Source organism: Miniopterus natalensis, chromosome 5 (genome assembly GCF_054644295.1).
Source record: "Miniopterus natalensis isolate mMinNat1 chromosome 5, mMinNat1.hap1, whole genome shotgun sequence".
Taxonomy (NCBI): domain Eukaryota; kingdom Metazoa; phylum Chordata; class Mammalia; order Chiroptera; family Miniopteridae; genus Miniopterus; species Miniopterus natalensis.
In genome coordinates, this window is record NC_142085.1 from 9,108,582 (window position 1) to 9,121,103 (window position 12,522).

A 12,522-nucleotide genomic window follows, 5' to 3' on the forward strand; every position below is an offset into this window, starting at 1 on the left:
ACAAGCTTCAGAGTCAGGCCGGGGCCCAAGTCCTGCTTTGTCTCTTCTTAGTCGGTCATCTGGGCAGGTTGACCTCCCTAAGCCTCAGTTTTCCCATCAACACAATGGGAATAACAATTCTTGCAGAATAGACTTGAGGTGGAATGCATGGTACAGTAACCGGCACATAGGAAGCACCCAGTAAGTGGTAGTGATGAGCTCTAATTTGTCTCAGAGCCTCTGTGCCTTCATAATGCAGGGTAGGACATGCAAAGTGGCAAGGAAAGGGGAATTCTGGAGCCACCATTCCTGGCAGGTGAGTTTCCTTCTAAGTCCCCAGCTTGGAAGTGCTGCAGACAAGGCGATGTGCTGGAATGCATGGCATTTTTGGAACCTTCTCAGCAGGAATGTGTGACAGACAGGAACCTATTGGGGGTGGTGAAAATCAAGCCCGGTTGACTGCACTCACACCCAGTGGCATCAAAGTCTAGCTTAGGATAAGACTGCTCCTTCCCAGGCACTAAAATACCTTTACTATCAAACACTGTGGCCTTTGTTCCTTCTGAGAAATAGTGGAAATAACAATGGCCACTACCTATTGAATGTTTACTGTGTGTTAGGGGTTTTCCAATCATTACCTCGTTTAATTAACCCCATAACCCTACGAGGTGGGTATTTTTACTCCCATTGTCAGAAGAGAAAACCGAAGCTCACTGAGACTGAGTAAGTTACCTGAAGTCACATGGCTATAAGTAGCAGAGCTGAGATTTGAACCGTGGTTTACTCTAGAGCCCATGTAGTTACATAGTGATGTATGCCTCACCTTTGTCATATAACCATACCCATTGTCTAGACGTTGAAGCTGAGGCTCAGAGAAATGAAATAACTCACCAAGAATAGATAGATGGAGGACTAGTAGGAACGCAGGACACACGCCTGAGGGGAACATGGCCCTTAGCCCCGCGTGGGGCGGGGGGCAGTGCGGGCCTGTGTTACACCCATGGTCAGAAAACTCCTTTGAAAAGTGGGTGAATCCAGTCTTTATACCACGGCTCATACAGGTCCCTCCCCTAACCCACCCGTCCATCCGGCCCCCACTTGGCCTTCCCTCCAGAATCCGGATGGGGCTGGGGCACAGGAGGAAAGAGATGGAGGAATGACAAGGAGGAATGAAGAGAGAGGCGGAAGGGAAACAAAGAAGCAAAGAGCAAAGGGAGGAGAGGAAACTGAAGCCCAGAGAGAGGGGTGACCTACCCCAGCCACAGCAAGCTGGAAGCAGCCCCTGAACACGAGTCAGCCCTGAGCCCACACTCAGGAGCACGCAGACCATTGAAGACAAAGTGAGAAGACAGAAAGAGGACCCTCCACCAGGCCCAAATGGCCCAACACCTTGATCTTGGACTTCTCAGCCTCTGGAACTCTGAGAAATACATTTCTGTTGTTTAAGCTGGGGGGGGGGGGGGGGGGGGGAGAATAGATGGCTGGGAAATGGTAGGGCCTGGCATTGACCTTCGGGGAGTCTAGTTCCAGCGTGTGAATGTTCTCTATTAGACTGCTGCCTGTCGAGGTAGGGTCCTGGACCCGTCTCACACAGATGGGGAAGCCGAGGAGCAGGGAGAAAAGCAACGGCTGTGGAAGGACACTTGGTAGGGGAGGGGAGTCCCTGGATGCGGTGGGGCCCAGGCAGGGGTTTCCCTAAGCAGGATCAGAACTGAGATATATCAGCTATGGGCCCCCCAGCCCAGTCTCCTCCCTGGACATTTACAAGAAAAATTAGAATGAAATGAACGTCAGAAGTATCCCTGAAGGAAAGTAAAGCCCAAAAGCAAACTGCAGCCTGAGAGGTGAGTGTGGGAGGCCCAGAGACCCCGGGGACATTTTAATCCTGCCGGTGAGGGTATGGAAGATGCTGCTGCTTCCGAACAACCCCTTGCAGCACTATCCTTGTCATCTTCCTGAGTCACTATCTAGTTGTGAGTCCCTGCAGAAGTGACAGGGCAGGGGGCAATGTGACCAGCAACCCAATTCACAGTGCCCCAGTGACATGAGCCCTGCTCCTATTGAATCCTCTGAAGGGCCGGCGGAGGGCTGGAACCAGACTGGATGGCAGGAGCAGGGCAGAAACTGCTTTTTCTGCCCAGATGTGGAGGAAGCTCCCCTGGTCCAAGAGGAGCAGAGGAAACAAACAGAGGACAAGCTGGCAAAACGATGGGGGTGGGTTGGGGGGGAAGGACACTAGAGTAAAAGACACCAAGCCTCCCAGAGACACAGTGGCTAAGGTGGGATAACCCGCTCAAGCTCCCTTCCCACAAGCCAGGGCAATGTCCACATTCAGAAGACCAGAAAGTCACACTGAACTGGAGAGAATGTCTGAGATAACCTATTGATCTGCCCCCACAGAATCCTCCATGCCCATCTCACCGGTGGCTTACAGGAAGGAGGCTGGAGCCCTCCTCCCTAGGGGCCCAGAGAAGCTCACCCCAATGTCCAAAGCAAGGCACAGTACACTCTCTCTTCCCTGCCTTGGGGCTCCTCAGCTCTCTCCCTTTCCCCCCATATAGACCAGACATCATCTGGCAACCTACAATTCTTTCTTTTTTTTTCCTTTTTTAAAACCACTCTCTCGTTTGGGCAGAGAGGATGGCAAGTTTGCACTTGTCCTACAAGTGCACAAGCCCTACGCATAATTGGTGGCAGCAGGCAAAGCTGCTTCAAGGGGAGGGGTTTGCCAGTGGAATGAAGGAGGGACGTCCTAGAATGATGGGGCTGGAAGGGGACCTTGGAGGTCATCTGATCCAACATTTTTGTGACCTCCACAAAAATTCCCGTGATCTATGTGCTCCATTCCTGTGATCTATGTGCTCCCAACCCAACCGTCATCTTTCTTGCCCTGTAGAAAGGTTCTCCAGCCTCCCCCCCCCCCCCCCCAGGCTTCCTAAGGGCACTGTCTCCTTTCCACCACGGAGCTAATCCACCACCTTGATTTCTAGATGAGGACACTGAGGCCCATGGAGATGTGACTTGCCCAACGGTAATCTTCATCATCCCGAGATAGAGCTGGGACAAGAAACCCAGATGCTTGAGTCGGTTTCCATTCTCCTCGGTTTCCACTCCATCCCTGGGGAAGGAAGGGCACAGGTCTCCCTAGGGAGAAAGGAGACCTCTGACAAAGCCTGCCTGTCACCCCAGCTGATATGGGCCGCCAGTGTCAAAGGTCTAAGAACCGAGTTATTTTCAAGGAGATCCTTGTCATTGTCCCTTCCTGCTGGGTACCTTGAAGGCTCTATGAGGTTAGTCTGGGTCCCAATGATCTCTTTCTTGCAGAAAACTGACTCCGAAGCGTAATTTCCTGACGTGGACTCAGTCAGACTGGAGCCCCATACTCCAAGAAGCCCTCCCCACCTTTCAAGAGGTCTCTCTTCTTTCCGCTGGGGGAAGGACAGCGAATGCAACGCCGGTGGATGTGTCAGGAGGTGGTGTCCATGGTTCAGAGACACTGCTCCTTCAACACACTTTGCCCTGTTTTTTTAAAATCTCATTTATCGGCCCTCAGCTGCCCCTGCAGATGGAGGGATAAAGGGTTGATGGATTGGTCAGGGGCAGCCTTGAAGCTTCAAGGGCAGGTTTGGGGGAGCCTTGTACAGTCTTTGCCTTTGTACTTGCACACTTTAGGCATAGCTCTGTAGGTTAGCTCTGGCCCCCGCGCTGAGCGCATAGGATGTTTTATATGTGAGCCAAGGTCCATTTGGGTAGGGTGGCTCCGGGGGCTGCCTCTGAGGCCTTAACTGCGGGGCAGCTGGCCCTGGAGCTGGCAGTTTTAGCTGGGGGAAGGCTGCCTTCTTCTGGGTCCTCGATTAAAGTGGGCTCAGCGCTACGAATGGGGGATGGAGCCCTGACGGGGCGCGGAGTGGTGGACTTGGCAGGGCGCTGAGTCGGCCCCCTTTCGAGCTGCTCTGCTTTCCGAGGTCTCGTGTGGCTGCGTCGCGCGTGTCGCGTTGTGTCGGCCCACGTGCCCGGGTGCCCGCGCGGTCCCGCGCGCCCCAGCCGCCCCGACACCCCGCGCTCTCTTTGTCTCCTCGCGGAGGTGTGCGTGCAAACCTGCGGCGCACGGCCCTCATCGCGTGCGAGCGCGGGGGCGCACCCTAAACCCCCACTCCTCCCGCGGGGAGAGAGGGGCCGAGCCGGAGCCGGGTGCTGTTTGGTCTGGAGCCGAGCGGGGCTCGCATTGATCCATTGATTGTGCGCGGTCTGCGCCTGACCTCCCTGCTCCCGGGGAAGCCGTCTCCATGGAGACGGGCCCGCTCCCCCAGCGCCGGATTGTAAATTCCTGCAGGCGGCCGCCCGGCAGCCCGGGGAGGGGGCGCCGCGCCCGCGCGCGGGGGGAGCGCCGCCGCGCCGAGGCCCCGTTTGAAAGAAAAAAGGGCACGAAGAAGGAGGCGGCGGCGGCGGCGGCGGAGGAGGGCGGGGGGAGGAAGAAAACGAAAAGGAGCGAGGAGAGGAGGAGAGAGAGGAGGAGGAGGAGAGAGGCGAAGAAAACGAGACGGAGCCCGAGGGACGGAGAAAGAACGAGGGAGGAAGAAAGAGGCAGAAAGGGCGTGTTCCTGGCGCGGCGTGTCCCCTCCCCTTTCTCAGGTCCCTCGCTCGGGCTCCGCGCGCTCTCCGGCGGCGGCTCTCTCCGGGCGAAGCTGGGAATTGGGGGGGATTATACGGCGCAGCCCGCCGCCGACCGCGCAGCCCGGCTCGGAGGGGGCGAGCGTTCCCTCCGCCGGCGGCTCCGCGCGCCCCGGCCCCGCCGCGCGCTCCGCCTCGCCCTTCCCGGCGTCGGGGCGGGAGAAGCCGGCAGCGTCGGGAGCACCCGCCAGGGCGCCGCGGTCCGCGCCCCGCACCGCAGCCCCCGGCCGGGCCCCGGAGGGGCGCCCCCTCCCCCCTCCGGCGCGCGGGGCCCCGGGCCGCTTCCGCCCTCCGGGAGCTGCGAGACCGGCCCCGCCGCCCGGCCCCGGGTCGCTCCAGCATGGGCTCGGGGCGCGCGCCTGGGCTCTGCCTGCTGGTCCTGCTGGTCCACGCCCGCGCCGCCCAGCACGGCAAAGCCGCGCAAGGTAAGGAAGGAGGGGCGCGGGCTGCGGGGCGGCCGGGCTGCGGGGCCCGGGGCGGGGGCGCGATTTCCGAGGGGCAGGGCAGGTGCTGGGCGTGCTGCTGTCAGGGTCGGCGCCGTGCACCACCCTCCCGGGCTGGGGACCTGACCCCGGGGCGCTACGCCCCGGGCGAAAGGCTGGGAGAGTCACGGGCAGAACAGATGAGTGAGAAGTTTGCGGGGGGGGGGGGGGGGGCGGGCCTGGGCAGACGTGATCACGCACCTCAGGATTCTGCCTGTTTCACTGTCACCCCAGCATCTTCGAGACTTCTTGTCCTCCAGAAGTAGGAGAGAATCTTCTCAGACATTGCCAGAAACTTCAGCTGTGGCCTGGAGACACTGAGAATGAAACTTTTCAGCCATGCCATAGGTTTCTTCCCCTCACTCGCATGGAATTTTCGAAGTTGTTATCTTATCAGTAGAAAAATGTTAAAGAAAACTAGGATCTTTTATGGAAAAAGCAACTTGTCGTCTCACTGGATGGTAGGGAGCTGAAGAGAATTTCTGTGACTGGTTCCCGGCAAGAATGTTGCGTTTCTGCCTCTTTGGGGGGAAATCTCTTTCGTCTTGCATGGCTTTCATTTCTTATCATAATATTTATTTATTAAGGCCTCGGGTTTCCAATTCCATTTAAATCCAGGTCAGAATTGCATTAAAATAACAAAGTAAAATTCCAGGCTGGGGAGCTCTGACAGATCCCTCTAGGAATTAAAGAGACAGGCAGGGAGGCCCTCCCGCCCCCACCCCTGACCCTAGGCTCATTGCTTGACCAGTCCCCAGGCTGTGCTGGCAGAAAACAGGCTAGTGGACCACAGTTCTCCTGGGGGCAGCCTCCCCTCCCCCTTGACCTCTTGCTGCACCCTTCCCCCATCATCTCCTCACCCAGGAAAAGATTTATATGGGCAAAAGAAAATTCCTCCTGGCAAGGCTTTGCCCAGGAGGGTGTGATTCTTCTCTTGGTTATCCCAGGGGCTCCTGAGGCCAAGCTGGGGTGTGAAGGTGGCTGGGCCAGAAGGGAAAGTTGAACTTGGGAGTAGGGGAAGCCTGAGTCTCTCGTAGTCAGGTCGCTGTGTCCTGGAGCCTGAGCACTTGGTTCTTAAGCTGCTGTTTGCACTGGATGGGCTCCCACTCTGTTAAAAGGAAGGTGCTATATCAATGCCATCCTCTCCTCCCAAAACACTGCTCTTCAACTACCCCCTTTCTCTTCCAGTCCTTTAACAGAACCAAAACCCAAGAGAACCTTAGCTGTCAAATACCAGACCCCACCCCCAGCCCTTCCAACCCCAAACTGCTTCTGTTCCAGTCCTGGTTCCAGACAGCCCACTACCACTACCCCCCAGCCTGGGAGCAGCCCCTCTCCCACTGTGGATTTGCTTGTGTTTTCATAAACAAAGCTGGCTTTTGTAGTGCGTGCTGACTTACTCATAACATGGAATTAGCTAGGGAGTTTAGTCTGAAGGAAGGAGCAGATTTCATGCAGTAATCTGGAGACAAGATAAGGGCCTCTTTCAAGTTAGAGCCAGTGTCTGTAGTGGCCTAGTGAGGCTGGGGGGCTGGGGGGGGAAGGGAGAGCAAGCAGTATATTCATCCAAGGCAGATGGAGACTCCTAAAAGGGACAGGTGCTGTCAAGCCAAGGCTTTCAAGCCTGGGAGGGTCTCCCCGTCATTCAGCGACAGGAGGACTCAGATTCTCTCCAAGGTACTCTTAGGCTCACTCTTTCACGGGACACCCTGCTGGGTGCTGTGGGAAATGCAGCCAGAGAGGAGGCCCCTGCCCTCAAGGAACTTACAGACTGGTAGTTTTGTCCCCTGCTTATCTCGCATTCGAGCCACACTTGCTCTAACCGGGCTGTAGTTTCCTTTGCATCTCCCTTCCTGCTGATCCCTGAGTCTAGCTGGGCGTAGAATGGAGGCCTGTCATTTCAGCTACCTTTGACCCTGCTATTCAGGAAATTTATCAACCTAGCCTGCCAGAGATTTCCAAACAACAGGTTCGCTGAGTTAGAGGGATGTCTCTGGACCCATATCTGCAGGCCAGTGCCTCAGGAAGGAGACGTGCTGACCGGGCAGGGCAGCCTTACCCACAGGCAGAAAGCTGTGGACATTCCTGCTCCCAAACGTGCCTCTTAGTTCCCACCAGTTCCGTAAAGTGTGTCTTTAATGCCACAGGTTGTTAACCTTCACCTGAGGATATTTTTTCCATTGGTTTTTAAAGAGGGGGGGGGGGGGGGGGGAGAAGCGTCGATGTGAGAGAGACACATTGATCAACCGTTTCCCTCCACACACGCCCCAACTGGGGCAGGGATTGACCCTGCAACCCACGTATGTGCCCTTGACTGGGAATTGAACCCACGACTCTGGTGCTCAGGCCGACGTGCTAACCACTGAGCACAGCGGCCAGGGCAATGCCATATGCTTTTAAATGAAGCTTTAGCAGGTCTTTAAAATACAAATACCCTTGCCAAGTATCTTTCACAGTTACATTATCTCTGGGGATATCTGGATCTCTGTCCCTTTTCTCCAGAGATTGGGGGCCAGGGGGATCAAAGTGGTGTGGAGTGGGGAAGAGGGGAAGGACAGGGAAGGGAGCCTGAGTGTGCAGGTTGTGTGTGTGTGAGGTTCACCAGCATCACCCACAGGTAACACAGCTGGGTGTCTGTGTAAACTGTGACTGGCTAAGTGTGAATACTGGTGTTTGGTCTTTGAGAGCCGTGTGTGGGTGAGTGGGTGGGTAAGCAGTGGGACTGGGGGTGCGTGAACGTGAGGGTACATGGTTTTGAGTGTTTTTCAAGTGCCCGTCTGAGTATTTTGAAGTAGACAGACTGGATAACCAAGATAATTGTTAACTTAAAAGCATTAATTTGCTTTTTTTAGGGGGGGTGCTGCAGTGGTTTAAAAGGCCTAATCCTGGTGTAGGGCTCAGGTTACAGCTGAACGAAAAAGGTCTCCTGGCCTCGGGGAAAACTTGTCCCCAGGAGGGGCTCAGGGAGGGAGAGCCAGCCTGGCCGTTTAGTTTACCTGGTAGTTTTCTCTCCCCATTAGGGATAGAATTTTGATAAAGTCATGTATTTAGAGTTTCCAAGTAGCGCCATCCTGGGGACTGAGAGCGTTCATCTGGCAGCAAACAGTGTCTCTCTGTCTCGGTGCGTCTCCCCGGGTCTCTGTCTGGGTGTGTGTGTCTCTCTCTCTTTCCCCCACCCCTTTCTTCCCCTTTAATGTGGCTGTTTCCTCTCCTCCCCGCTTCCCTGGGCTCCTGTGGCCAGCTCTTACAGTGAGGGGACTGTTCCTCCTAGCCCCTCCCTCCAAAATATGAAATGAAAACCATCACCGTGTCAGCGGGTGAGGGTGGCCCCATGGGCAGCCTGCTAATGCCCGTGCCCCGTCCAGGCCACACTGGGGAGAGTCAGTCCCTGCTCTTGGAGCCTGGTCATCAATCTAAGCCCCCCCCTCCCACCTTTTCCAGAGGGTAGAGAGGGGCAGGACTGCTTAGAAATTCCTCAGGAATCCCTTTGACCTCTCTTCTCAGTGACATGTCCCGTGGGGGTGGGGTTGGAGAACTTTTCCAATTCTTACCCTTCATCTCCCTGAGTCTCTACAGGGTGGAATGAGAGAGAGGGGACTAGAAGACACGGAGCCAGAGTTACTACAGGCAGAGAAAGAAGAAAGTTATCAGCAACCCCTAAATGAGGTTGTTTTTCTGAAACCTTCAGGAATCTGAGAGCATGAGAACCGGTTTGAGATGTGAGCGGCTGGGACCTGTTGTAAAAGGAGCCGGCCCTGGGTGTGAGTTTGGGAATGCGAGGTGAGGTGTGCATTCACTGGGCTGGGGGGGGGGGGGGTGCGTGCACGAGCCTGTGTGTGCATGCGTGTGCGCGAGGTGCTCCTGTGAGAGGAGAGAGGAAGCGGGGCAATGTGCGTTTTGTTTTCGTTGGAAAAGTGAAGAAGTGGAATGGCTCGGTCAGTGCCTTGAACTGGGGTGGGGGAAGGGAACTGATGGCTGCAGACCCTCTTGAGAAGGTGGAGGTAGAGGAGTTGCTGCCTGAACTCACCCCAGTCCTGCCCCCGGTTCTGGTCCCCGGGTGTCAGGGTGTGGGCCTCCTTTGATGTCCTGTACCCCTAGCACATGACCGCTTATAAGAAAGAGTCCCTGTCAGGGCTGGAAACTGCAAAGCTGCTCTGAGGCTGGCAGTGCCCGCAAGAGGCCCAGACGTGGGGACAGCTTCTTCAGGCTCAGCTATAAGACAGGAGTCTGCAGACAGGGAGACTGCTGCGCTTTGGGGGAAAGTGATGCAACTGCCAACCCAGGAATGTTTGAGGGGTAGAGGAGCTCGTCACCTGGGCTAAGAGGGCACATGCGCCCTCAGCCTCTCCCCAGTGGCCCCTCTGTCACCAGGCTGCCAGCTCTCCTCCTCCTGGGCCCACATATTGCCAGCCCCAGGTGGCACGGGGTGGGGAGTATGGTGCCAGTGGATTTACATAGATGTAGAGCCTAAGGATTGGGGCTTCTGAGGAAATAATTGACATTCTCTTGCTCACTAGTAAAATGGACTAGGGTATCAGGGTCCCTTGAGATTCTGCATGTATCGAAATCCTTCCCACTGAAGGCAGAAGGCACCACTGCAAGCTTAGCTGTGCAGCCAGGCCTCTGGCCTGAACCTCAGGCCCTCTTCTCCCTGGGCCCGACCCCGTTGCTCCCTGCCGGAGTCCGAGTCGCTTGGCTGCACTTCCTTTCTTCCCCCACCCCAGTGTCCTGGGGCCCAAGTACCTGATAGTTATTACTCTGTCTTAAGTGGGGCATTTCCCCCTGGAAATAGCCTCTGCAGAACAAGTGTTTCTGTGTATGTGCGCGCGCGCGTGCATCCAACAGTGCCTGGAAGTGGAGCTTAAGTGTTTGTGTTCTGGGAACTGAGCACTCTGGGTGAGGCCCCAGAGCCCCGTCCCTGCTCTCGTACCATGTATTCTGTGCTCTGAGTCTAGCCCTCTGCATTCGGCTCCAACTCGGACGGCTCCCCTTTTGACCAAGGTGCTGTTTTGTAGTTGCCATCGGATGCTTCAGTTTGGCCCCACGTGTGGGATGGTAGCTGCACAGGGCGCTGTGGCTCTCACTCTTACCAAGGTTTCCCTGTGGCTGTAACCATAGCCCCAGAGAGCTGGGGGGTTGGGTTTCAGAGCCTCGGGCCAGGGGCTCTCGGCATCTGGTCACTGACGGGCACAGCTGAGGGAAGACCAGGGCAGAAGATCCAGAAGAAGGAACCAGATCTTAGGAATCCCTGGGTAAGGGTGGAGTGTCAGGATATGTGGACATGGGGGTGGGGTGGGAGAGGGGGGTGCTTAAAGGGTAGACCCTGGGGAGCAGGTTTACAGAGAGGACGTTTTTACAAGTTTCTAATTATATTTATTTGGAGTTTTCCTCTGGCGGTTTGAAGCTGTTAACAGCAGGAACCTGTATCCCTGGTGTTTGTTTTTGTTTCTAACCAGCTGCTTGGCCCAGCACAGTGAATCCAAGGGCAGGAGACACCTGCCCACTGCAGCACTGCCCACCCCTACCTCACTGCAACTCTGTGCGCCCACCGTGCTGCACCGCCCTCCTCCCATGCACCACCAGCCCTCCCACCTCCCCGCCTCCCGGTGCCCAGAGCCCCCGAGCATCCGCATGCCCACTGCTGATTTCCTACCATGTGCTGGATGTTTGCTTCATGCTGGACTAAGTGCTGAGTTGGGTGGGGGGAGGCACAACAATGAAGGCATGGCTCCTCCCTCCGGGGTTCTCGGCATGTGTGAGGGAGCACTGGACAGGGAGCACTGGTCCTGGCTCTGCACTGGCTGCTTGCTCCTTCCCCTCGTACCCTCTCTGGGCCTGTTCCTCATCTGTACGACAGGCAGGACCACTTGAGGACCAAGTGAAATAGCCCACGTGGAAGAACTTTGCACACTTAATGGAATTATATACTGTCTGACATCATGGTTCTTTATGTTGTTTTTGTTTCCATCATTTTAGAGAGATAAACCAATAATCGTGACACTGGAACCTGCCCCTGCCCACTGCCTGCCTCCCTGCCCCCCCTCCGAGTTCCGAGTGCGGTTCTTTCCTCCCCACCTTCAGTACCCCTACCCTACCCATCCCCTACAGGCCTCTGCCTCAAGGTTGGTGGGTTGGTCCACATGAAAGGGAGAACATTCTTGTCCATTTAAAGGTACATTCAAATGAGCGAGGACCTGGATTAGGGACAAGACAGGACTTCAAAGAGAAACGCATCAGGGCCCGATGGGTGATGAGGCTCAGGCTCAGCCCCGTTCCCTCCCAGTCACCAGGCACCGCCTGCCTTTCCTGGCCCTTCAGCTGAGCTGGCCCAGCTTGCGTAAGAGGGAAGGGCTCGTTCTTAAAAGGAAGAAAGTGCTCTGTCTCCTCTCTTTGGGGTCTCCTGTGTGGTTTCCTGGACTCTCTCCAGTCCCCTCACCGCTGCCTGAGCTTTGTCCAGGCTGAGGATGGGCCCAGGCCCCAGCCCAGCTCCAGCTTGGGAAGGCATATTGAGAAGCCGAAAGGGGAAGCCGGGCTCCGCCCCTGTCCCTAATTGCCCCTTTGATGTGGAGGTCGAGCAGATGTGCACACAGGCAGGTACCAGTGTACACGCTGCAGGCTAGGGTGTCACGGCCCGCGCTCGGGCTGCCTCTGCTTTGGGTGTTACTCAGAGGTGGGAGGCAACATGAGGAAAGGATAAGGGAGCCGACCAGGAGCAGCAGTGGCCCCTGGTGCCTTGTCAGTGAGGCTAGGGGACATCTATCTGACAAGGATGCTGTGCAGAGATGTCTGGACAGCCACACGTAACATCTGAAGACCCTGAGATCCTATGATTCTACAGGATTCCTTAGGAATCCTGCCCTGGATTCACTGGTCCATCTTTTCTGGCCTCAGCATCACCAAATAGATGCCTCTGAGCAGGTATCTTACCTTCTCTGAGTTTCTGTCTCTCTACCCTTAAATTAAGACTAAACTTCCTGGGATTTCCCTCCACCCAGAACAGTTGTGAGGTCACAGGAGAACAAAAAAAGCGAGCTTTCTCTGCAGTAACCTAGAACAGAGGATGCCACAAAGATGGACCTCATCCCCTCACCCACCCACCCATGCATCCATCCATCCGTTTAACAAATGTATACCAAATGTCTTCGATGTTTCAGCTGTCTTGTTCACTGCTGAACGCCAGAACCCAGCAGTGCTCGGCATGTGGAATGAATATGCTCAACTATTCCAGCTGCTGTGTAGGTTTCAGAGACTCAGAAGCCATGGTCTCGTGGTCTCGGGGAGCTTACAGCTTCAGTGGGGAGACGATACACGTAAACTAGAAGCTCAATAATGACACGGGTAGGGTATGAGAGAGAGGTTGGTTAGGGCTCCGAGAAGCTGACAGGCAGAG

At 55.8% G+C, this 12,522-nt stretch overlaps 1 protein-coding gene across 5 annotated transcripts in view; it reads left to right on the forward strand.

Moving 5' to 3' along the window:
• The first annotated feature begins 4,973 nt into the window (after positions 1-4,973).
• Positions 4,974-12,522, forward strand: part of SCUBE3 (signal peptide, CUB domain and EGF like domain containing 3) — a 36,691-nt gene continuing 29,142 nt past the window's right edge. For all 5 annotated transcript variants that reach the window (XM_087817347.1, XM_087817351.1, XM_087817349.1 and 2 more), the window contains exon 1: positions 4,974-5,075. In XM_087817347.1, coding sequence (XP_087673473.1) covers positions 4,991-5,075 — 85 coding nt within the window. In that variant the 5' untranslated portion in view covers positions 4,974-4,990. The remainder of the gene's footprint in view (positions 5,076-12,522) is intronic.